This window comes from Falco naumanni, chromosome Z (assembly GCF_017639655.2).
Source record: "Falco naumanni isolate bFalNau1 chromosome Z, bFalNau1.pat, whole genome shotgun sequence".
Lineage (NCBI taxonomy): Eukaryota > Metazoa > Chordata > Aves > Falconiformes > Falconidae > Falco > Falco naumanni.
The window spans coordinates 42546710-42571737 of NC_054080.1; the positions used below are offsets into that span (position 1 = coordinate 42546710).

A 25028-nucleotide genomic window follows, 5' to 3' on the forward strand; every position below is an offset into this window, starting at 1 on the left:
CTGTATTTAGAATGCTACTGAGGCATGTCTTGCACGATAGCTGCTGTCATAACCTGGATTTTCTTTGTGGCCCTTTTAATTGTCTCCAGTTATGCAGTACTCTTTGAGATGCATGCAGCATTTAAGAAGTAAAGATTTACTCAGGGACACAGTAATATTTTCTGTTCCTTCTCTATTCTTTTTGTATTAATTCCTACTTACATTGGTGTTCACACGGCGGTTGAACTGAGCAATAGAACGGTCATTATCTCAGATTCAGAGAGAGAGAGATACTTTTATGTCCAAAGCGTCTCAGTATTTCTCTTTGGCAGGAGCCTTATAACTGTTGGGAGCTTGTTGCAGACATAGGGTGTGTGAAAGCATTATGTTCACAGTAGTCAGATTAAAAGCCCTCTGAAATCAACAGGAAGGTTTCCACTGATTTAAATAAAAACTCTGGCAGGACTTAAGGTGCTGCCTGACCACCACTTAACCACAAGAAAACACCAGTGGATGGTTCACTTTTCCTGAAGACTAAGCACACAAAATAAACTTTCACTGTTAGAATAAAAACAGCTATTTCACAACTAAACAGCAATGCAGGCAGTTTTTCGTCTTGAATACCAAATTCTTTCTCATCCTGTACTGTATTACTTATGTCCATGGCCCAAGTAGTGCAGAAAAGCCAATCACGTTCATGTTGTTTTTCTTTTTTCATGACCAAGATACCTCCAATCAATTTTGTGCTTTATTTTTATTTTTTAAATTATGAAAGTGTAAAGATTTCATGCAGTTACACTTTTCTGTGTATTCAATCTTTCTACCTCTCTTCTTCTCTCTCCCATACTTCCCTGGCCTTGCTTGTTTCTCTTTTCTATAGAACTACTGAATGGCACCCATTGCAGATTTAACTGTACGCCTCACAGTGCTCACTCATCCAAAGTCCCCAGAAGTGTCCACTACATGGAGCTTTCTCCCATGCCCTTCCTAATTCCACTATCGGAGCTTTTCCAGAAGTCAGGGAGGTCTGAAAAAGTACAGAACAGAAGCTAAAACCAGAGGTAATTAAAAAAGAAAAGTATGTATACATGTGTATGTAACCACATATCCAGAAAGAGAAAGAAATTAAAGTAACAATTACACTTTTAAAAGAGAATTCTTGTTGATATGTACATACGTTTCTAGGAATATCAGTTCTGAAGAAAGTCTGTATCTCAACAGAGAAATGTTAAGGAACAGCAAGCCAGCTTTGTTTCTGAACTATGATTGGTTTCTTGTAATAAGACTTTTACCAGAAATACATTTTAGTTGTTAAAAAAAAAATACATTGCCCTTAAGAGCTGGACAGTCTGTAATACAGAACAAGAGTCTGTAACCAGTAAGTTCAAATCATGTTATGAAATATTGTAAAGGCAACATGGATTCTTCTATCTCCATTTTTTTGTGCATACAGTTGAAATGATTCACTTGTGTTTTGTTGAATCTTGTTTTGGTTGTTCCTAGGGCATGTATGTGTTTTGCTGTATTTCAGATAGCTGCTGTTTTTTTGGTATGTTATACAATTGCATAAGTGACTAAAATGTTTCTCTGAAATAATGCATTTTTTTAACACTAGCAAGTAAAAGATAGTATTGTCTTGATGCTGAGAAACAATTTAAGAGCATCACTGATACTGCTTTCACATATTGATTTATTTAAAATCCTTTCTATAAATCAGGGGTGTTTTTATTGAATATCATGACTATGTTGCAGTAGTTCAAAAATGTCTACCAAACTGCACTCCTAACTGCATGAACTGTTGTATCAATGGAAGGAAGCACATGACAACGCAATCTTTCCTCAAGCATACTGCTGTGGCAGGTATTGGTGAAGATGCCAGAGGCAGAGGCCCTTGCAACACTGGCATGCAGATCTCATTCAGTGGTACCATAGGCAACAGTAAATGTTATTCACTGTTGAATACAAGAGAACTAATTGGGTTCAAAAGTACTGCCGGGAAAATTGCCCTGTCTTCAGGATGACAAGGTTATGCAGGTTTGTTAACATCAGCACAACCGTTGCTTAAATGAGGAATGAAGAAATGACTAGAAAATTTGTTGAACAACATCCCCATGCTTGTTCAATCAAATAATTTAGACTGGCGTTGGAGCATCTGCACATAAATTCACCTGTTGCAAGTCTTCCCCATTGCATCACAGGAAGTTTTAAGATTTATTTCTGGGGGGGAGGGAAAAGGTTTCCTCATTGATACTCATTACAGACTTTCTACTGCTCAGTGTCAAGTAAAACAGCAAACCACTGGACCAGAAAATCTGGTTATCTGGATTTCTAAAAGTGCCAAAGCATAATACAAAAAGTCTTCTTTAAAAAATAAAATAAAATAAAATAAAATTAAAATAAAATAAAATAAAATTTATAATGCTCAACTAAGCATAGCAAAATAACAGCTTGGTCTGGACTGGCTTGCAAAGAACATTTCTAACATGAAAGCCTTGAGTTGTCAGAGGCAATCAAGTGGGATGCAAAGACTTCCCAGCACAGAGTAACAAGGCTGGAAGACCCTGTACTGGGTCATATACTCCAGTCTGAGGCACCTGTGCAGACCAGTTATCCTATTGCTTGAGGAGATATCCAAAGATGGGCATTTTCTGTGAGCTTTTCCTGGTGTCCTGACACAACTGTGATGTGCAACCCAGACCAGGAAGACCCATGCCTTGGTGGGAAACACATCATGTCATAGCATTGGTCTCACACTCGTGTAAATATAGCTGGTTTTCTAGTTGTCTTTGAATACCTTCCATTTCGAGGAAGGGAACCTGGCTGAGCTCCCTCTGCCTGGCTTACAGCCACGTGTCCTGACCTGCTGAGATGCTTGCCCCTGGCTGCAGCAACCAGGAATACCAACCATCATCTCCAGCAAAATAAAACACAGACTTGTTAAAACGCCTTAGAAGCCTGCACTTCTCTGAAAGTGTGGACCTGATCCAGTGCTCAGTACAGTGAGGGGGAGATAGATCAGCGATCAGCCTCTCCATGAAGAACAATCTCGTTAGCAGCTCTAATTTAGCAACCGGAGCTCTGTCTTTTTAATCACTTAGGGGTTCTGCTCTGTTCCTTCCCAAGCACAGAGCATTTCCGATTTGAAGAATTGCTTTCCCATAATTAAATGAAAAGGAGTTAGTTGCAGCCCTCTGCACAAATTACTACCCAATGAATGCAGAATAATGCATTATAAGTAGTACTCTATTGTATTTATTGTACAGGTATTGATGTATGTTGGATTTGTTCTATTTTAGAGGCACTGCCATGGTAACTTGTCTTTCTTGACAAAGGCTTTATGTCAGAGCAGAAATCGAAGATGCAGAAACTGAACTTCGGTAGCCAGTGAGATGAAGGCTGCCAGCATTACCTTTACCAAAGCATCACTAGGAAACAAACTGGCATGTCTGCCTCTTGTCAAGTGTCCTGTTCACTGAGGAATCACTGACTGTGGGGCAAGAAAGGAGGCAAGGTGGCAGCTGGCACTGACTTTAATGTAAAACACATCTGTGCTGGATTAGTTTCCAAGATGGCAGCTGCCCATAGATTTAATCACTGGCATGTTTTAAAGATAAAATAACATCACGGAAGGGTTACCTTGATCAGATGACCTTATTCAGTGCCATTGGTGATATGGCTGGAAAGATGAATGTAACACCAGGTGCACTTTGCTGCTTTTCACTACTACTGTTGTTCTCACTTTACTTTTTGTTTTTGGTTTGGTTTGCTACCATTTCAAGGTACTGCTACAGACTGTTGATTTTAGGGTTTTGGGGCTGGCCCTGGTTCGGTGCCTTAGTCTGGCATGAGACTATCTAATCCCTTCCCAAGCCTTTCTCAACATAACTGCTTCCCTGAGCACTACAGGTTTTGACCTCTGAAAAGCAAAACAACAGCAGAGTTTGATCCCTGGGCAGGGTCCCAGGAGACATCCTCATTGCTCATGACACAGCCCTTCCTCTCTGCTGGTCTGGGGTTTATGTCCTTGCCACCACCAGCTCTGCAGTTGTATACTGCTAATCGTGGTGAGACCCACACTAGGTGTGTTGGTGCCACAGACTTGAAATTAAAATTTTTCATGTCCATTGGCTGCATTTTGGGTTTTCTTAAAGCTGACTTGGTCCAAAAAGAGCTGGCAGCTGAATTTGCCTTACGTACCATTCTGGATTGGGAAAGCCATCTTTGAACCCTGCCCTGAGTCACGTTCAGAAGTAGGTGTTTAGCAGCAAATCTAGCCTGAAAATAATCGCTAAGCAGCATGTATGATGGCGCAATAGGATTTTGCACACCCTGGGAAAACAGCGTGACTTGCGGTATCAGTTTGACATTGCAGACTTCACTGATCCCTACCTGGTTGTTTAGTATGGAATTCAGTGAGTTTGGTTGTACTACACAAGGCGAGCCTAAAGAGTGCTGGAACAGCTTGCAAAGCACCTAGCTCTTGTCAGAGTGATTAGTCCCCCACTGGTGAAAAAAACCCAACACCACTTACTGCCAATAACCGTTATTTTAACCAAGCAAAGTGCATATTTATTCAGTGGCCTCTGCGGTACTGGAGGCACTGTGTTTACTCTCCATCTGCTTTCCCTTATCCAACCCTCTTTAGATCCTGAGTTGCTAAAAATGACTCTTGCTAATGACATTTGTCAACATAATTCCACAAATCATAAAGCAGTGCAAGAAAACCCCTTAAGCAGAAAGAGATACCCAGAGTTTGCAATGGGTTGTTTACAGGTACCTTCTTGTGTAACAGCTTGGAGGAACTTGAAGACAGACTGTGCCAAAACCCCCATGTTTGGGAATGAGGTAGGAGAGGGGAGCAGAGGATATGAGATCCATGTGTTTGCCTAATTTTGTATCCTAAAGACTTGCCGTTCCCGTCCGTGATTTTTCTTGAAATGTTAATTATAGATGGGGATGTCAGCAGTGCTGTTAATAGACTAACTTAGGTGCTGTAAAAAAATCACCCGATGAACAAAAAGCAGGTTTTATAACTAGTGATCATCTGCAGCAAAAGCAAAATGCACCAGTGGCTTGTGTGAAGAGCACAGGACTGCCTCTTTGTGCGCCCCGCCCTGTGCTGCAGTGGGTTTGTCCATGCACCTGTGTGCTGGCTCACAAAACCGACTTCAGCAAGAGCAGTGGTGGGAATATGTGGGGCCAAGGAGGGTGCACCCAGAGCTGGCAAGGGCAAGGCACACAGGTGCAAATACTGCTGGTGCCATCCAGGGGGTCACCTGGATGAGGCGTGTGAGTGAAAGTTGATGTGACTGCGTGTGCCTCCAAGGACAAGGTTCTCCCCTTGTGAGCAGATTTAATTGATGCAATAAAACCAGGACAGGTACCTTGGTGTTTCAATCTCAATATCACTAAAGTTACTCCACTGGGTGATTGATCAGCTGCTGTGCCAGGGAGACATCAGACAGTGCCTCTCACAGAGAAAGTGAGTGGCTGGGGCCCGGGAGCTCATCCCCTGCTGGCACAGGACTGGGATCCAGCTGATTCTCTGCTACAAGATGCATGCTGGGGGCCAGGCAAGCAGCTGTGCAAGGCACCCAAAAAATAGCTCAAGATACAGGTCAAGACACAAGAGCAAGCCCAGTCGCCAGGCCTCTGCATGGCATACAACATGGGGCCACCTAAGTGGCAATGAATGGCACCCCTCAGCCAGCAGGTCCACCCAAAATGGAGAGTGTACTCCTGAGGATATGTGCCATGGTCACCAGCACCAGCCTGTGCCAAGGTGGGCAGCTCTGCAGCACTTGCAGCCATGCCACTTGCTGGCTGTGTGCTCTAATGCCAAGGTAATGCATGGAGATGGGAGTGTGGGCAGCTCTGTGGGGGGTATTGGTGATGAACAGGATGACAAGTGATTCCTGTCACGATGATTAACGCCTGTTCCCACTTGTCTAAGTCCAAGCCCATGCTCAGCCCTTTGCCTGCCTCGGTGAAGTGTGCTTTCTCCTTCTTGCTCTCCAGTGTCAGTCCCGGGATGCTCCAGAGGCTGCAGGAAAGAGCTGAGGAGGATTACAGGCTGCAGGCTGTCCACAGCCACAAGCACCCTGCTCACACTGGAGACAGGTCACGTCACTGCCACAAGCATCCCATAGGACTGCACCAACCCATTGCAGATGGACAATATGCTTATTGTCAGATTGGACACAGCATCTTTTAGCAAAGGGGAATCATGCCCATCACCTCCATCAGGAGTGGACATACAGAAAACCAGTCAATGCAGGCACTTGAGGACAAGAAACTTGCTGCTTGCCAGGACTCTCCCCAAAAGCCTCATAGCCTGAGGGCCAAGGCTGAGCTCTCCCCTGTGGGGACTCCCATCCTGCAGCTGGTCTATCCCTCACATACTGTGGGCTATGAGATGAGAGGGGAAACATTTGTTTCTGGGTGGGTGAGACATGAGCATGCTGAGAAGACTTTCCCGCGTTGCTCCTCATTAGATACCATGGGCCTCTCAGCACTGCTTAGGGCAGGGGTCCTCAAACTTTTTAACCAGGGGGCCAGCGCGCGGATGCAGTGGCAGGCAGCCATCTGCGGCTGCTTGGTTTTCCCCCCAACCCCCGGCAGGGAGGGGGCAGGGGGGTCTGTAAATACCGGGGGCCAGATTGAGGACCCTGGGGGGCTGTACTCAGCCCGCGGGCTGTAGTTTGAGGAGCCCTGGCTTAGGGGCTGGAGACCACAAGTTCAGCTCTTGTCAGTTTTGCAGGCTGGGCTGGCTCCCTACCCACTTACAGGTTTTCTCTCCTCTCTATTGCATGGACGATAAATACTGCTCATCTACCCTCCCACATATTCATGGTATCTGCTGTCTCTGTAGTATCAGGGCACCAGATATTAAAGTACACTTACAGGTGTGAAACCCAACCAGCAAGAAACTGCTCTGAGGGTGAAGTTGATCACCTCTGCCAAATCAAAACTCTCTGCCCTCATAATGCCTGCTGGGGAAGAAAAAGGTTTCAATTTAAATGTTACCCAAGATCAGGGATGCTAGCACTGGCTATAAGGGCATACAAAAAGATGCCCTAGAGAGGAGATTTTTTACCCTTTGGCCAGCTATCACAAACCAGTTGTAAATTGGTTTCAGACTGTGAACAAGAAGGTGCTAAATGCCTTGCCATTCCTGTTGCAGCCCCAGCTTTACAGAGAAGGACTTGGCTTACCCTGGGCAGGAGCCTGCCCTGGGACTTACCTATGTTAATATTCCCACTCTCCACTAATCAATAAATTACTTTTTCATTCCAAACAATTTCTAACTGAGCTAGCTGACAAAAAGAGATTAATTAAACCTGGAGCTGGCTCTGCCCCGTGCTGTGACACAGTGAACAGCACTATCAGTTTTTATAGTTTTTATGTATTCAAATGAACTGTTTTAAAAAAAAATAAAATAGAATGAAGATAATAGAGTGCAGATCTGGACCTTCCATAAGACTAGCACTCATTGTATCATAACAAAGCACTACTAGGCCTAGAAACTTCTCTATCAGAAGTGCTCAAAATATGTGTAAATAATTTAACAAGTGTCTGTTTTATTTGTCTTCAAGGTCAGACACTACACATCTAATATTTACATCCCATTTTAAACAAGGGTTTTCTCACTTACTCTGTGATCTTCTCTTGTCCATCTCTTCTTTCCTTGCAAAACATTTCATACAGACCGCAGCCAGAAAAAGCAAAAGCTTTTTTGAATGTCATTAATCCCTGGTCTAGGTTGAGTTTTAGCTCAAATCATGATAATTTGTGATGGTACATATTTTTGCATGATGTGACTATCAGCTCAAGAAGGTAAAGCAACTGTTTTCCCCACACCTCTCTTGTTCTGCTTATGGTCTTTTTTGTTAGTATTCTTCATTGTATAAAAATAGACCCAAGCCCTAAAATCTTCAACTCTCAAAAGGCAGGAGTTGCTGAAGGAACTCCATGCTTGTTGTGCAGATAAAACTATCCACAAGCATTCAAAGCACAGGGCCCTTAGCATAGAAATGAGTTGGGTGATTCTTCAGGTGATTACTTCAAATATTTTTCTTTCTTGCATGAAGTCTTGCCTGTCAGAACCTATGGTTTATGACAAGTGTTAATAAGCTGCTTTGGTAAGATAACCTGTGAACTGCTTTAGTAGAGTCAAGCCTGACCTTGTCCTAATGACTTCCAAATTTTTTTTTTCATCCTTTCTAGGGCCATCATTCTTCTTTGTAACATAAATTTTCTCACTGATTTAAAAATAAATTATTATGGCTATTAAAAACACTAACGGGAGTAATCAATGAGCACTGTGAATCACTTTTAAAATAATACAGTGATCAAGATGATTGATGCTCCAGTTATATGAAGCATTTAGTGCAAAGACTTCTTCATCATTAAATCAATTGAGTAAGTTTGTTGAGCCTCACCAGAAGCAGGCACAGGACTTGTGTTGCGTATCCCTTCCTGGCCTGTTAGCTCTCTGTGGGTTTTATGCGGAAAGAACGTGCAGGATGTGCCAACAGGTCTTTGGCTGCTGCAAGGCTGTCACTGAGCAGCAAATAGGAGCGTGCTTGGCTGGTTGTGCACCTTGTGGCAGAAACCAGTGACCTTAAACAAGCTACCAAGTCTGACACATTTTGGAGCATCACGAAGCTCATCAGCCTCATTAACAGGTCTTCTGAAAGCCCCCTGCGCAGCCTTTACCCTGAAAGTTGCAGTGAACAGAAGGCAATAAAAATGGCACCAGTCATTACTTTTTAAGTTGGGCCTCTGCTCTGTGACATGGTGCACGCTGCTGGGTTGCATGCACCCAGGTGGGCAAGGCAGGGAAATACACAAAAACTCTTGCTCCCTCCACCACAGATGAGCAAGGGTATCAACGTATCAACACCTCCTGCCTGCCCAAGGGCACAGGGAAGTTTGGGATGAGCTGGGAAGAAGCTATGGGAGGTGGGAGGGATGCTGGGGAGAGGAAGCTCAAGCTGTACTCTCAGGGTGGGGGGAGTGCTGTGCTGCACAGGAGAGGAACAATCAACATGCCCTGTTGCAATGCTGCAAAAATACAGAGTGTGCACGGGCCCTGCTAGCTCATCTGGCTTCATATCTCATGACACAAAGCAGCCATGACAAATGGCAATGTCCAGTCCCTGCTGCTGCTATGTGCTCCTGGCTTTAAAAATCCCTGGGGAAAAGGATGGTGGGTACGGCGTGCAGGCTGTTACGCCCCTGCTGCTGGGACCACAGGGCAGTGGGTACAGGGGCTTGGCGCTCGGGGTTTCTGCAGGTCTCACTGCTGCCAGACTGTATTGCAATCAGTTGTCTGCAGTGAGGTGTTTCATTTCAGGATGGCAATGCAACCCACCGGTCTGGAAGGCATACAGATTCATGAAAGCAGGTAAGGCAGTTTTCAGTCACTGGATGAACAGGAACTGCCGACAAACCTTTTCATTGTGGTTCCAGGCTTTTCATAGCTTTGGACAAACTTCATCCTGAGGCTTCTTCTCGGTGGATTGTTTTCCTTTGACCTTTTGAATGCTTGTAGCCAGCTTGTCTAATCTCAGAGAAGTCTCTTGGCAGAAGGAAGCAGACACAGTCATAAAGTGGCTCCCATATTGTTTTACTCGAACCTTGAACAGCTTGGTTTAGATCAATAGCTTGTGGAGGGATCTTTAATCAAGTTGCTGAACCTTCCTTTGGATGCCTAAGTACTCTGCATTCTGAATCTTAATTATGTTCTTCAAGGACTTGGATTTAATGGTATATTTGTTCACAATATATTCATTCTAGTTATTCATGAGTTAAAAAGAACAAACTACATTTTTAATGGGGCTGTGATTTGAGGAACACTTAGCAAAAGCCAGAAAATATCTGAAGGTCTGTTTCTGCTAGAAGATAAACAGGTATTTGCTAAGATAGCTTCCCAAATGAACAAGCATTCAAATAGGATCTTCATTTGGAAAACAAAGAATAAAAAAAGACTGTCATCACATTCAGATTGGATAAGATTGGATAACCCTCTGCCCTTTTACTACGGGTCTTCTCTTTCATCAACTATGAGCTCAGTGACCTGCTTTTTATTCAGAGTTTTAGAGTACAAGTATGTCATGTTTGTAAGCATACTGAACTGTTCCTTAAGTTCATCCTTTTCAAAAAGAAAGGAGTTTAAAAAGGCATACAAACAAAAGAAATTAGCACACAATACTTCATGAAATTTTTATGTTTTTTAAAGCAATAATTTTACCTTTCTTTTGGATGACATTGTTTATTGTAAGACATCATTTTTATTAAATACACTGCAATACAAGAGACTTTCCATGTCATGTTGAGAGAAGCTGGTCACATGATTCACAAACAAAACTTTTAACACTGATACCTAGGCATCACTTTGAAATCAGCCAAGATGCAATGAAAGTTCTAAAGCAATGACTTGTTATAACAAACTGCAAAACAAGAACCACTAAATATTTCCACAGAGACATCACATTAGAAAAAAAAGAAAAAGAAAAAAGAAAGGAGAAAGATAGTTCTACACACCAGGTCACATTTTGGTGACAATATAAAGATTTATATTTATATGTAGATATCTTCCTCTTTACCTTAAGTGACAAAGAGAGCGATATCTAGAAATATATATATACATAAAATATAGGTGGAAAGCAGGGCTGGGACAAATATTTAATTAATTTATTCTCTCTCTATTAGTGATTCAATTAAACATCAATGTTGAATTAAATTACTTCTATATAAAACATTCTTAGCTGCTTTTCTTTAAGTTACAGAAAGGTACATAGAAGCTGTGAGATACAGGCCTCCGGAAAGATTCGATTTCATCTCCGTTTTCGCACATATTCCAATCAAATGGCCTCACTACTAGCAGCTTCTATTGTCCTTGCCCAAAGGAGTCAGTTTTTATAAAATACCAGCCGGTCATCACCCAAAACCTTCTACAAGCAAACAAAAAACCCCCACAGACCTGGTCTAGAATGCATAGACGGAAAAATAACACACCCATCATTTCCCACTTCTTCTCCTGAGATGTATGTTTAAAAGATGGCAAAATAGTCACTTGGTTGTTATTGTGAAATTCACAGTGTTTTCCCTGCAACATGTAGATATTTTTTTTCTTCATACTTGTGATTAATGTAGCACACCCCCCACCCCACCCAAATAAAGGTGTTTTAACTAAGGCTCTAAAGGACCTTTTGATTCAAAGCAGCAGTGGTTCATCCCAGCCCTCACAACAAGAAAATACAACTTCCTGTGCTATCAAAACCTCCATCTCTGATTAGAAGCCCCAACCTATTCCCCAGCCCCTCCCTACTCCCTTCCCTCACATTTTATAGCAGTATTTGAAATCCAGTTACAGGCTGCAACAACTCAGACACAGACTTGTTCTAACACATATGCATTATACCTTAGTCATCCAGTGACCTAACAATTCTATTGGGTTATTCAATTCATTTTTAAAGTGTTTTGTAAAAGTCTACATCAACCACAACAACAACAAAAAAAAATCTCTCAGAAAGGTGGGGAAGAGTACAGAGAGGGCAAGAGAGGAAAGAAAAAAGAAAAGAAGGAAAGAAGGAGAAAAGTAAAGAACAGAAAAGGGAAAGAAGGAAATTGTTACAGAAATAGCAAGAAAAAAACAAACAAAAAAAGGCAGTTAATTATTTAACTGTAGACAATGTATAGAGATCTTGGTTTACAAATCAAAATGAATGAAGTCCTTTTAGAAGGGTACACTCCATCATGCATCATGGGTTGCTGCTGCTTTGTAAGTGTCTGTTCTCCATGGCCAGTTCTGGGTTCTGCAGCTCTATTGAGAGTGAAGGACAAAGCGTGGCAAATGCTGCTATTATTACTGCTGAATTTTGGCATTCTCGTTGTCCTACAAGTCGTGTTGCAGTCTGAATAGTCCAGCACATTCTTGGAATTATTTTGTTACTGCAGACGAGTATAAAATGCTAATGGAGTTGCACTGTTATTCTAGGACAATAAAACAACAATAGCACAAACCCAGGAATGACAGTAAACCAAACCCTTTTCCAAGCTTGGAAGCCTGTCTGTTCATTTCATTGTAAGAAATCAACAAGTGAGATGGGAACGGAAGAAATGTTTTTATGCAATCATTGGGGCAAGAAAAGTGCTTGTTGTTGTATCTCTGGCATTCTAGCACTGCCTCTGCTGCACACCAGTTAAAAAATTGAATCTTACAAACATAGAAAAAGAAATATCAAAAGAAAAAAATATTTTGGTTACTCAGCAGACTTTATCAATTTATTAGTAGCACTCTAATCATAATTTGTAATAATGTAGGTGTATGTAAATTATACATATACACACAGCCCATACATAATGTGCATGCATGTCTGCACATATATAAATAAAATACAACATAGGCATACATGTATATGCTCTGTGTGTGTATATATGCCATATGCAAACACACATATATAATATATATTATATATCTGATCAGTTCATAGCTTCACAGTCCATAAACTTTTTAAATGAGCCTGATTGTCATATTTACTCAGTGTACACGACCTAGCTGACAGTGCAAGCATGATGAATATGCACATATACTCACCCTTCACTGTGATTTGAACATATTTCTTCCTCTTCTCTGATCATTCTGCTACACTTAGCCACCTTTTAATAAACAAACACAAACTATGTATAGCTACAGTTTATAGCTTGTCTACTGTGATTACACATTTTATGCACTATCAAGAACATTAATGATATAGGTCAAGGTTATCCATACCGGTGGCTCTGTAGAACATTTGGTCCTTTAGAAGTTTAACATACTGCTATGTTATTGCACAATGCATTGTAACACTATTTATTCTCTGAAATGACTCTAATAGTCTCACTAGTAAATCAAAAAGAAGATGCCACTAAGCACATTTTCAGGGTTTCGTGGTTTTTTTTTTTTGGTATACATTCTTTCAGTGCTTACAAAACCCACCTGTTTGCTTTCAGGCTGGAGCCTGCTTTCCAGTAGAAGAAGCATCTCAGATGCCTTTTTCTTCAGCTCATAAGAAACTACAACAGAATACAGCAGGCAGAAACTCAGCACCCCCCTCCATCACCTGCAGCCTCCTCCCATTGCACAGTAAGAGCGGACTCTGACACCTTTCTTTTCCACCACTGTTGTTTCAAAAATCAATTTCAAATTCCTTTAAAACACAACATTCAGGTTCTCAAGAGAATGGGTTTCACTGGATGCTCAGTCTTTATCTAGCTTTCTGTGTGAACTTCCAAGACAGTCTAGATAAAATCTTAAGGCCTATTTTGTAGGAATCTTCCTCTGGCTTTTTGTGTGTTCCCAGTTCAGTAGTGGTTAAGAAATAACATCTAGTTTATTAAAGAAATACTGAGTATGGCTTTATAGTTACACTGTCATGTTTATTTGTAATGCTGCCTTTTCAATGACATTGAGAAGGGTGAAACTTCATCAGTGTCCAGTGAACTGTTTTCTTTTGAAAATATTCAGAATCTTTATAAGCTAGCTCTAAAAGCTTCTGAAGGAAAAACTTAAAGTGCCTCAATAAATAATATACGCCAGCAAATTATATGTTAAATGTGCTATGGGAACACTTACAAAAATAAAACGCTTAATTTATTAAATAAAATATCCCCAACACAAAGATGAAGGATTATTTTGATCTGGCTCATATCAATAAGAAATAACAAAAAGAGAAAACAGAAAGAAAGATCACTTTTTTGCAGTAACGCCCCCTCACAGAGGGAGGCAAAAGTCTTGAGGAATAGAATAGGTAAGGTAGGTTTTCATTGTAAGAATTCATATTAAAAATAATCCTAACTCTAAATTTGAAATCATCAACTTCCAGTTCGAAAAATAACAGGTATGCCCATGCAACTGTCATCAACACAGTGGCCATGCAAATGTTGTACACATACAATGCCAATCAAACCAAAAATGAGTCATTTAAGAAAGAGTGGATGGTGGTAATGACAGCACTAGTACCAATACAAACATGGTGCTGAGCTCAGGGTCTTTGCACTCTGAATAGTAAGCCATAACCTCAGAGTAATTTGTTTTCTCTAGAGATTTCTATCCCCTGCCATGGCTCAAACATAACTAGTGATCTCCGTGCTTTAGATTATTGATGTTATATCAGTCTATTGTATCTGTAACATTGTAAAGGCATTTTAACACGGCTAATGTCCTCCATTAGCCCCTTCTAATGAAATAAAAGTTACATTGTTATGAGTTCGCTATGCCTACCAGGGTGTACTACAAGATGAGTGATAGTTTCTGCACAAAGGGCATTAATCGACTATGCACAGTTTTGCTTGCATGGTTCAGGAAAAAAAAAAAAAAGGATTGAGGAAGGAAGGAATATACTGCTGGACAAGCACAGTATATGATACACCTGTCTCAGCACCTATAGCTTGTCCTATCTTATCAAAATCCTTAATTTCAACATGTGAACCTGAAATTAATACCGTACATTAGTAAGCCTAGCTTCAGCCTTTATTAAAAAGACTAGCTGGAGAACATTTTTATACCAGTGGCATGACAGTATCCTACCAGAAGACAAAATCAGGGCATGTGTTTAGTTTATCATGTTGTAAAGTAATTGTGTGCAGTAAAAGCAGCATCTTTTCCCCTTTCACTTGTGTCTGGCAATAAAAAGTGCTGGCAAAGCACCTCCTTGAACAATCCCTTTAGTCCTCAGAAAGACTCTTCAGGGAAAGTGCTAAATCCCCTCTTGCCTTCGATCAAATCGTTTCAGTGTTTTTTTGTGGGGTTGGATGCCATCTGATCCCCTAGTTCCTCCAGATAGTGTATCACACAACACTGTCTTCTTTCCATCTGGCTTTATCTCCGCAAGGAACATGCTTCATGTAGAGAACACCAGTCTTCTTTTTCCACCCACATGCTGAAGCAAAAAATATTGAGGTGAATCCATAGAAACTCCCAGTAGCTGTACAGCAGAAATCACAAAGTTCGAGTCAAATATATTTTTCCCTTTTTTTCATCCACATCAAAGGCATGAATACAACAAGGCATTGTTAGTTGTGGTGGGCAAACTGAAGAGTCTGCTGATATAACAGATCGGGTATTTAAGGCCTTTGTCTATGCAGAGTTACAATAATGCAGAAGCCAAATTGATAAGAAAGACAGGAGAAAAGAAAAAAAAATAGAAACAGAAAGAGAGATAGAGTGAGAGAGAGAAAGCAGATACATCTCAGTAATGTCTAAAAAGTCAATACTGTGTCTACAGATGGAGAAGTGCACATTGCTTGCCCTTTGAAAGCTTCTCCGCAACTTTGTCATTAATACTGTCAAAGTTAAGAACACATTTTAATGGAGTTCAGCGGCTGTTGAACACATTCATCCCCACAGCCCACAAGAAGAAATGCTAGGAGACTTTAGCCTAAAATATCCAAGTAGACTGGAGATGCCTTGGCCAAGTTCTGGAGAAGGGAATGGATTTCTTTGATGTTGAGCCTCATGTGAGGTTCCCGTTGCCAACAGCCCAGCATCAAGTCATACACTTCCTTCGGGCACGTGCGAGGTCGCTGCAGGACTCGGCCCTGAGTGATGCACTCAATCACCTAGGAGAAATCACAAGGAAAGGATCAGCACAGCTGTATCAATGATGTGGGGGTCATCTATGGAAGGGTTAACTGCTAATTGCCACTGCAGCCTCACTGGTGGCAGTCACCCAGCCAGCTCTGCCAAGGGCTGCATTTCTAGGCAGACACACCAGCAGCCAAATGCGATCTGGAAAAATCACTGTAATGTAAGTTGTCAAGGAGCAAGAGGTTTACTGATGTTATGTTCACACATGCTGCCCCTTCCACTCATGAAGGAATGGTAGCCAGGAAGTAATCCTAAACCTCCTCCCTCTAACCACCTACCAACCTCACCTCATCTCAGAGGCAGGCCAAGTTTTCACCCTGCTCACACAGACTGTCAGTGCCTCTCCCTCCTTCCCTCCTTAAACTTATGAGTATCACTGTGGCTAGTCTCTGGAAAGGGTTACTTGTGACTGCCTGGAAATCAAGACATCTCCAGATTACTTCAATCTGCTCAATAATGGTTTTGGACAACCACTTTGCAACAATGACATGTATGATATGGAAATGAAATCGCCTGTTCAGGAGACAGCTAGACTCCTCTCATTGCCTCATGGTCTTTCCCAATACCCAGAGCAGACTATCCTATACAAAGCAAAAAGCTAAATACCAACTGGTATAGTTCTGCTTGGACAACTCCATCCACACTGCGGAGAAAATGGTGAAAAGGAAGAAATTCAACCACAAAGTTTGTGACAATACCATGAATACCTGATATCGGGGGTGGGTCAGGGGTGGTTGGGGTTGCCTTTACTAAATAAATTTGTGGCTGTTCAGAGAAGATACACCAAGAGTTAATGTGCCAGCCTTCCCAAAGCAGTTTGAGAATGTATTACACACACCTCATTGTTTGAGAGCTGGTACCATGGCTGTTTGCCGTAGGTAAAGATTTCCCATAACACAACCCCCAGGCTCCAGACATCGCTTTCTGTGGTGAACTTCCTGTACATGATACTCTCTGGAGGCATCCAACGAATGGGCAGCATGGTGTGACCCCCAACCTGAAAAAAAACAAATGAGTCAGAAATAATTTGTCCAGACCCTCACAAGGAAGAGTATCAAGGCATTAAACAAGGAGAATCCATAGCTCCTTTTTTTCCCACCTGATACCATTGACCCTGAGGAGCTCTTAAGAACTAGGGATTCATGGTCCAAACTTCTCTCCCTGCAACAACAGTCACTAACATGACAGGTTTCTCAAAAGAATCTCTAAATACATTATTTCTGAAGTGCAAACTCATCTTTAACATTTACTTGGCACATCCATGGAACAGAAAGGTCTATAAAATTATTAATTAATTTAGCCTACCAACCCACTTTAAATTAGCCCAGTTTTACTCTTCATTTTAACACTCAGTAAACTAAAAAAGATTCATTAAATGAAATCTGCATTGATGACTCTCCTAGAAATTCAGCGACATCAACTGAAATCCAAGAAGACACAGTGGTCTGGCTGCATGACACAGTATGACCAGGATCTGTATCCTAATTTTGAGTGAATTAAAGCAATGGTCTTTTCTGCTGATAATTTCCAAAGTTAATGCATCAAATTATTTTGTTCCACATTAACCACCCAGTCCTACACAGCTTTAAAAAATAATTCAGCCTTTTCATAATATTCTTTTGATAATAAAGAACTTGTAAGATATGGACCCCTATCCCAAATCAACTTACGTTGAATGGGGTCTTTCACTAAAGGAATGCCTTTCTGAAAGTCTCTTGGAACATTTTTCGTTTTCCCCAAAATGCTATACTTCCTCAAAAATAGGTTTCCTAGCCTTACTTTAAATTAAAAAAAAATATATCTCTTATTTCCAGTTTCTAAACAATTTTTTGTTCCTGATACATCCCCTTCTGACTGGATAACATCAATAAAGAAATACACTCAAGTACTTTTAAAATAGCATAACTGCTGAGATACTGTGATATAGCTATACCCCCCACCCACAAAGGGCAGCCCGAGGGAGCGCCCTGGAGCTGGAGTGCTGGGACCAGAGCCGACAAACAGGGCATGGTGTGGCAGCAGCACGGGGGGCACTGCTGCCAAGGAGGGGCATTCCACTGGCCGAGTGAGAGACTTGATGTACGTATAACGCAGCAGCGGGCACTGCTCTGTGTCTACTGCACAGATCAGGGGCACTCATCCTACCTGACTCTCACGGCAGAATGGTGGGCGCTCGTCTCAGACCCAAGGCTGCAGCTCTGGCTGAAGGGTCTGCACCATCTACCCCAGTGGTGGCTGATGCCTCCACCCAGACAGAGCTGCTGAAGGCAGAGGCTCCAGTGCAGGCCTCGGGCTGCAGGACGTGCCCACACCTTTCTCCTGGGGCAGGGACAGGCAGCAGACTTGCCTGCAAGACCGTGCCCAGATGGAGGACCTCCTGCAGCAGGTGGCTGAGCTGCAGGAGGCGGTGAGAAGGCTGCGTAACATCAGGGAGGCTGAGAAGGAGCTGACAGCTGGTCCCAAGCGCAGTCTGCAGTGGACTCACAGCCCACAGCCAGGCAGTGAAAAACTCCCCCATGGCCACACACAGAAGGGAGGGGGCCGATAATGCAGAAGAATGGAAGACTGTAACATCAAGGACCTGCAGGGGGAAGAGACTTCCCCCAGAGCCTGAGGTGCCCTTGCAGAACTGCTTTGCCACTCAGCCAGCTGAAAAGGAGAGACCTGTCACATCAGGAAGGGTGCTGAAGCTGAGCAAGGCAGCCCGACCTGCCTGTTGTGTAACAACGAGCACAACTAAGAAAAAGCAAGGGTTGATAGTAGTAGGCAACTCTCTTCTCAGAGGTATGGAGGCTTCCACCTGCTGACCTGATGCACTGTGTAGTTTGACCTTGGCTGGATGCCAGTTGCCCACCAAAGCCACTCTATAACTTCCCTCCTCAAGTGGTCAGGGGAGAGAAAATATAATTAAAAGCTCATGGGCTGAGATAAGGCCAGGGAGACATAACTCACCAATTACTGTCATGGGCAAAACAGACTTGACTTGGGGGAATTAGTTTAATTTATTACCATTCAGATCAGAGCAGGATAATGAGAAATAAACCCAAATCTTTTAACAACTTCCCGCTACCACTCCCTTCTTCCCAAGCTCATCATCACTCTCAAATTCTCTACCTCCTCCCCCTGAGCCACACAGGGGGATGGGGAATGGGGGTTATGGTCAGTTCATCACATTCTGTCTCTGCAACTCCTTCCTCCTCACACTCTTCTGCTGTTCCAGCATGGGGTCCCCAGGAGACAGCTCTCCATTAACTAACTTCTCCAACATGAGTCCTTCCCACAGGCTGCAGTCCTTCACAGTCCGCTCCCGCATGGGTGCCTTCCACGGGGTGCAGCCCTTCAGGCACAGGCTGCTCAAGTGTGGGTCCCCTGTGGGGTCACAAGTTCTGCCAGCAATCCTGTTTCAATGTGAGCTCTTCTCTCCGTGGGTTTGTAAGTCCCGCCAGCAAACCTGCATCAGCACAAGCTTCCCATGGGTCACAGCCTCCTTTGGGCATCCACTTGCACCAGCATGGGGCCCTCCATGGGCTGCAGGTGGATATCTGCTCCACCATTAACCTCCATGGGCTGCAGGAGCACAGCCTGCCTCACCGTGGGCTTCACCACTGGCTGCTGGGGAAACTCTGCTCTGGTGCCTGGAGCACCTCCTGCCCCTTCTTCAATGACATTGGTGTCTGCACAGTTGTTGCTGTCACATAGTCTCACTCTCTTCTGCTGCAATTGGTTTCACAGGTGCTCCTCCTACCCTCTGCCCCCCTTCTTAAATACATTATCCCAGAGGTGCTACCACCATCACTGATGGACTTGGCCTTGGCCAAGTGGCAGGTCCCTCTTGGAGCTGGCTGGCACTGGCCCTATTGAACATAGGAGAAGCTTCTAGCAGGTTCTCACAGAAGCCACTCTAGCTACCAAAACCTTGCCATGCAAACCAACTACATGCACTCTCTAGAGAGGTGTACTGCTTACCAGGGGCTTGTATCAGGGATCTCACCAAGAGACTACCAAGCCTCATACAGCTCACTGACTATTATCCACTGTTGTTGTTTCGTGTGGGCACCAATGATACAGCCAGGAGCAGTCTAAGGCGCACCAAAAATGATTACAGAGCTCTGGGAGTGGAGTAAGAGACTCCGGAGCACAGGTTGTTTTTCCTCAGTGCTCCCAGTCAAATGGAAGGTGCTTGAAAGGAGCAGCCAAACCTGGCAAATCAACAGCTGATTGCGGGACTGGTGCCACAGCCAGGGGTTTGGCTACTTAGACCATGGGGCTCTCTCTGAGAACCCTGGTCTGCTGGGGGTGATGGGGTCCACCTGACAGAGAAGGGGAAAAGCACCTTTGGTCACTTGCCAAGCTGGTGAAGAGGGCTTTAAACTAGAGGTGCTGTGGGAGGGAAACCTCAGTCCATCCCACTCCGACCAATTTGGTACCAGTGCCAGCAACAGATGCCCAGAGCCCGGAGAGGGATCACAGGGCAGCAGCAGAGCACCTGAAGAGCAGCACAAGGGAGTTCCAGCCACTCCAGGCAGCTGAGACAGGTTCATTGGGGGCCCAACTTAAATGCCTCTGTGCAAACACATGTAGCTTGGGGAATAAACAGGAGTTAGAGATGTGCACACACCTGCAGGGGAAGGGTCTTACTGGCATCACAGAGACATGGTGGGATGACTCTTATCACTGGAGTCTTGGGATAGAAGGACACAAGCTCTTTGGGAAGGACAGGCAGGGGAAAAGAGGAGGGGATATCACCCTCTATGTCAGCAACCAGCTGGAGTGCATGGAGCTCCATCTGGGGATGATGAGGAGCTGACCAAGAATTTATGGGTGGATTAAAGGGAGGGCAGGGACATGTGACATTATAGTGAGGGTCTGCTACAGGCCACCTAACCAGAAGGAGTGAGTGGATAAAGCCCTCTATAGACACATAGGACCCTCCTCAACTTCACAAGCCCTGGTCCTCATGGGGGACTTCAACCAACCTGACATCTATTGGAGGGACAACACACCAGGGCCTAGGCAGTCCAGAAGGTTCTTGGAATGTGTTGATGGTAACTTACTTCTCCAACTTCTAGAGGAGCCAACAAGGAGAATTGTCATGCTGGACCTTGTTGTCACCAACAAAGAGAGGCTGGTGTGGAAAGTGAAGCCTAAGGGCAGCCTTGGCTGGACTGACCATGAAATAGTGGCATTCAGATCCTTAGGGCAGCAAGGAGGGCGCACAGCAAGATCACTAACCTGAACTTCAGGAGTTTGGCCTCTTCAGGGATCTGTTTGGTAGAGTACCATGGGATAGAGCCTGGGAGGGAAGAGGCATGCAAGAAAGCTGGTTGATATTCAAGGATCACCTCTTCCAAGCACAACAGCGATGCACCTCAGCAAAGATGAGGTGGGCACAAACACCATGAGGCCTGCATGGATAAACAAGGAGCTCCTGGACAAAATAAAACACAAGAAGGAAGCCTTACACGAGGTGGAAGTAAGGACAGGTAGCCTGGGAGGAATATAGAGAAATTGTCCAAGCAGACAGGATCAGGTTAGGAAAGCTAAAGCCTTGACAGAATTAAATCTGGCCAGGGACATCAAGGAGAATGAGAAAAGCTTTTATAGGTATGCCAGTGCTAAAAGGAAGACTAGGGAAAATGTTGGCCCTCTCCAGAAGGAAACAGCAGACCTGGTTACCAGGGACAAGGAGAAGGCTGAGGTACTCAATGACTTTTTCACCTCTGTCTTCACCAGCAGGTGCTCCAGCCACACCATCCAAGTCACAGAAAGAAAAGGCAGGGACTGGGAAAATGAAGGACTGCCTGCTGTAGGAGAAGATCAGGTTTGAGACTATCTAAGGAACCTGAAGGTGCACTAGTCCATGGGACCTGAGAAGATGCGGGTCCTGAGGGAACTGGTGGATGAAGTGGCTAAGCCACTGTCCATCATGTTTGAGAAGTCAGGGCAGTCCAGTGAAGTTCCCACAGACTAGAAAAGAGGAAATTTAACCCCCTTTTTTAAAAAGGGAAATAAGGAAGGCCCAGGGAACTACAGACTGGTCAGTCTCATCTTGGTGCAGATCCTCCTGGGAACTATGCAAAGGCACATGGAAAATAAAGACATGATTGGTGACAGCCAATGGGACTTCACTAAGGGCAAGTCATGCCTGACAAATTTGGTGGCCTTCTCTGATGGGGTTACAGCATTGACAGATCAGGGAAGAGCGACCGATGTCATCTACCTGGAATTCTGCAAAGCTTTTGACATTGTCCTGCACAACATCCTTGTCTTTAAACTGGAGGAGAGACATGGATTTGATGGGTGGACCAGTTGGTGGATAAGGAATTGGCTGGATGGTTGCACTCAAAGAGTTGTGGTCAACACTTCAATGTCTTAGAGGAGACTGGTGAAGAGTGGCGTTCCACAGGGGTCTCTACTGGGACCAGTGCTGTTTAACATCTTTGACAGTGACATGGAGAGTGGGATCGGGTGCACCCTCAGCAAATTTGCCCATAACACCAAGCTGTATGGTGTGGTTGACACACTGGAGGGAAGGGATGCCATGCAGAGGGACCTTGACAGGCTTGAGAGGTGGGCCTGAGCTAACGTAATGAAGTTCAACAATACCAAGTGCAAGGTCCTGCACCTTGGTCAGGGCAATCTGCAGTACCAATACAGGCTGGGTAGAGAATGGATTGGGAGCAGCCCTGAGGAGAAGGACCTGGGGGTGCTGGTGGGTGAAAAGCTCAACATGGCCCAACAATGTGCACTTGCAGCCCAGAAAGCCAACTGTATCCTGGGCTGCTTCAAAAGAAGCGTGGCCAGCAGGTCGAGGGAGGTGATTCTCCCCCTCTGCTCTGCTCTGGTGAGACTCCACCTGGAGTGCTGTGTTCAGCTCTGGGGCCCCCAGCATATGAAGGACATGGGCCTCTTGGAGTGAGTCCAGAGAAGGGCCACAAAGATGATCAGAGGGCTGGAGCACCCCTCAAACAAAGACAGCCTGAGACAGCTGGGTTCGTTCAGCCTAGAGAAAAGAAAGCTCAGTGGAGACCTTATTGGAGCCCTCCAGTACCTAAAGGGAGGCTGCAAGAAAGCTGGAGCGGGACTTTTTACAAGGGTATGCAGTGACAGGACAAAGGGTAATAATTTTAAACTGAAAGGGGGTAGATTTAGATCAGATATTAGGAAGAAATTCCTTACTGTGAGGGTGGTGAGACACAGGAAGAGGTTGTCTGGAGAAGCTGTGGCTGCCCCATCTCTGGAAGCATTCAAGGCCAGGCTGGATGGGGCTTTGAGCAACATGGTCTAGTGGAAGGTGTCCCTGCCCATGGCAGGGGAGTTGGAACTAGATGATCTTTAAGGTCCCTTCCAACCCAAACTATTCTGTGATTCTATGATATTCTGATTACTTTTGCATTAAGACAGCTTTGAATATTTCCAAGGAAGTTAAAAGAAAAAAAAGAAGAAAGCTTTTTTAAGGATATCTAACTTTTTATTAACTCTCATTTTCCTGTCTGAAAGTGTATTTAGTTATGAAACCACATTTGCACTGTCAATTCAAAATATCATTTCTCCTTGTGGGACTTTACATTTAAATAACGCCGCCCTTGTTCTCTTGCTGAAACAGCAAATGGAAGGAAAATCCAACAGAAGCTCAGTCAGGGTTCAAATTATTTCTGAATCATGCAGAATATCAATTTCCAGCTATTTATCAGTAATTCAGCATTAGCGCAGCATATCAAAAACACAGCTACATCTGTGAGAGGTCAGCCGTGTTCCATGCATCACCACAAGTCAATGCTTGCTACTGGCTCCATAAAAACGGTGTCATGCTAAAACTTTCATAGACTTGGTCTATTACTACGCTTTTCTTCTTCTCCCCTTACATGAAATGGCATGCAAGTAATGGAGGAGTATTTTTTGTCAGGATGCCAAATGAAAGGCAGGGCTCCCAGCTTCAGTCCCTGGCTACACCGTGGATTTGCTTCTGACTCAATGCAGGTTTCTGTGCACAGGTTTCAGAGACATTGAAAACGGGACCCAGTTCCTGAGGCTTTCCAGCCAACTCAAAAACATACATGTGAGCACTCCGTTGACAAAGAATGGATACACATTTTTAAGTGCTTTGATCAATTTGTCCCACTCGTCTCTGTGTTACAGTTTACTCTTCTGGCAGGCAGACTGGCTGTAAGTCTCTGTGCATCAGTATTTTCAGTCATCTTTGACTGAGAAGTCACTCAATGATGTGGGGAGTTTGAAGTAACACATGAACATGCTGCGATGCAGCCAAAGCTTCCATTTTGCAACTTATCATAACCTAAACTGACATGGCAACCAAACAGCTCCAAACCATGACTTTTACCCCCATCTTGAGAGGTATTTCATTAGAAAGTCAGAAATGTTAGTCCTTTAGAAACATGCAGTAACATACAGCCAGACAAAGGGCAAGTGCCGTTAAAAGATTGTTAGTGATGAGAAGCTTTTGGTCTCATCAAATATTAAAATGGCTCTTAGATCTGCTCATCATATAGCCTCTGCTACTGGTTCTTTTCAGCAATTTCTTTGACTCATTCCTTAAAAATTTATGAAAGCTATAAACAATAAAATATGTGTCTTTTTTTTCTTGTTGTTATTTGTCACATCTTACACCAAGATATTTTGAAAAAGCAATTAAAATACCCCACCACACACACTCCAAATCATCTTTTCTTATGGTTCCTTGCTGCAGAACTGCACTGGTTTTGTTGCAGGAATGAGTTTCCAATGTCATTCAGTAAAATGAATGACACACCTCTAGAGTGATGATGATAAATTGCCACCAAATGATGGCTCTGTGACGAACTGATCTGTAACATCACAAACGTAGCTGCCTCTCTTTGCAGCAAATAGCATGACTGACTCATCAGTATTGACACCAAGAGTTCGATTTACAGATAAGCACTAGCCACAGGGGTCTTTGTTGTTCTTCCCACATCATCTTGCCTGAAGCTGTGTCCATTTCTGTCCCGGAAGGCAGAAGATTTTACTGGGTAGAGTACTTGCCCAGGACTGAGAAGTCCTGAGATCTCACTATTTCTATCATTGCCAATATCAATCATATAAGGCAAAGTTACTTCCAACACCCCATCACCTTTTTGACGGTAATATGTAATGCCTTAAAAAGTATCAATAAAAGCATTATAAGGGCTGCTTTTCCTGCCAGACAGCATTGCAATGAAGACAGAATACCTATGCAACACTGAGCATCACCTGTGCCAGGCTGAGCATCTACTCATGGTCGAAAAGCACCTTCAGTTTCAACTCAGATTTCAGTTCAGCCACATCACACGCACAGGTCAGGGCCTGGCCAAAGGCACTTTTTCTAAATGCACATTTCCTTCTCTGTTAATGATCAGTGGCTACAATGCTCAGAAAAGCATTAAGGGCTGTGTTTGGT

At 43.6% G+C, this 25028-nt stretch overlaps 1 protein-coding gene across 1 annotated transcript in view; it reads right to left on the bottom strand.

Moving 5' to 3' along the window:
- Window positions 1-12251: 12251 nt before the first annotated feature.
- Window positions 12252-25028, bottom strand: part of NTRK2 (neurotrophic receptor tyrosine kinase 2) — a 210220-nt gene continuing 197443 nt past the window's right edge. The window contains exons 16-17 of the mRNA XM_040580518.1: window positions 16452-16610; window positions 12252-15585 (exon numbers count right to left, since the gene is read on the bottom strand). Coding sequence (XP_040436452.1) covers window positions 15400-15585; window positions 16452-16610 — 345 coding nt within the window. The 3' untranslated portion in view covers window positions 12252-15399. The remainder of the gene's footprint in view (window positions 15586-16451; window positions 16611-25028) is intronic.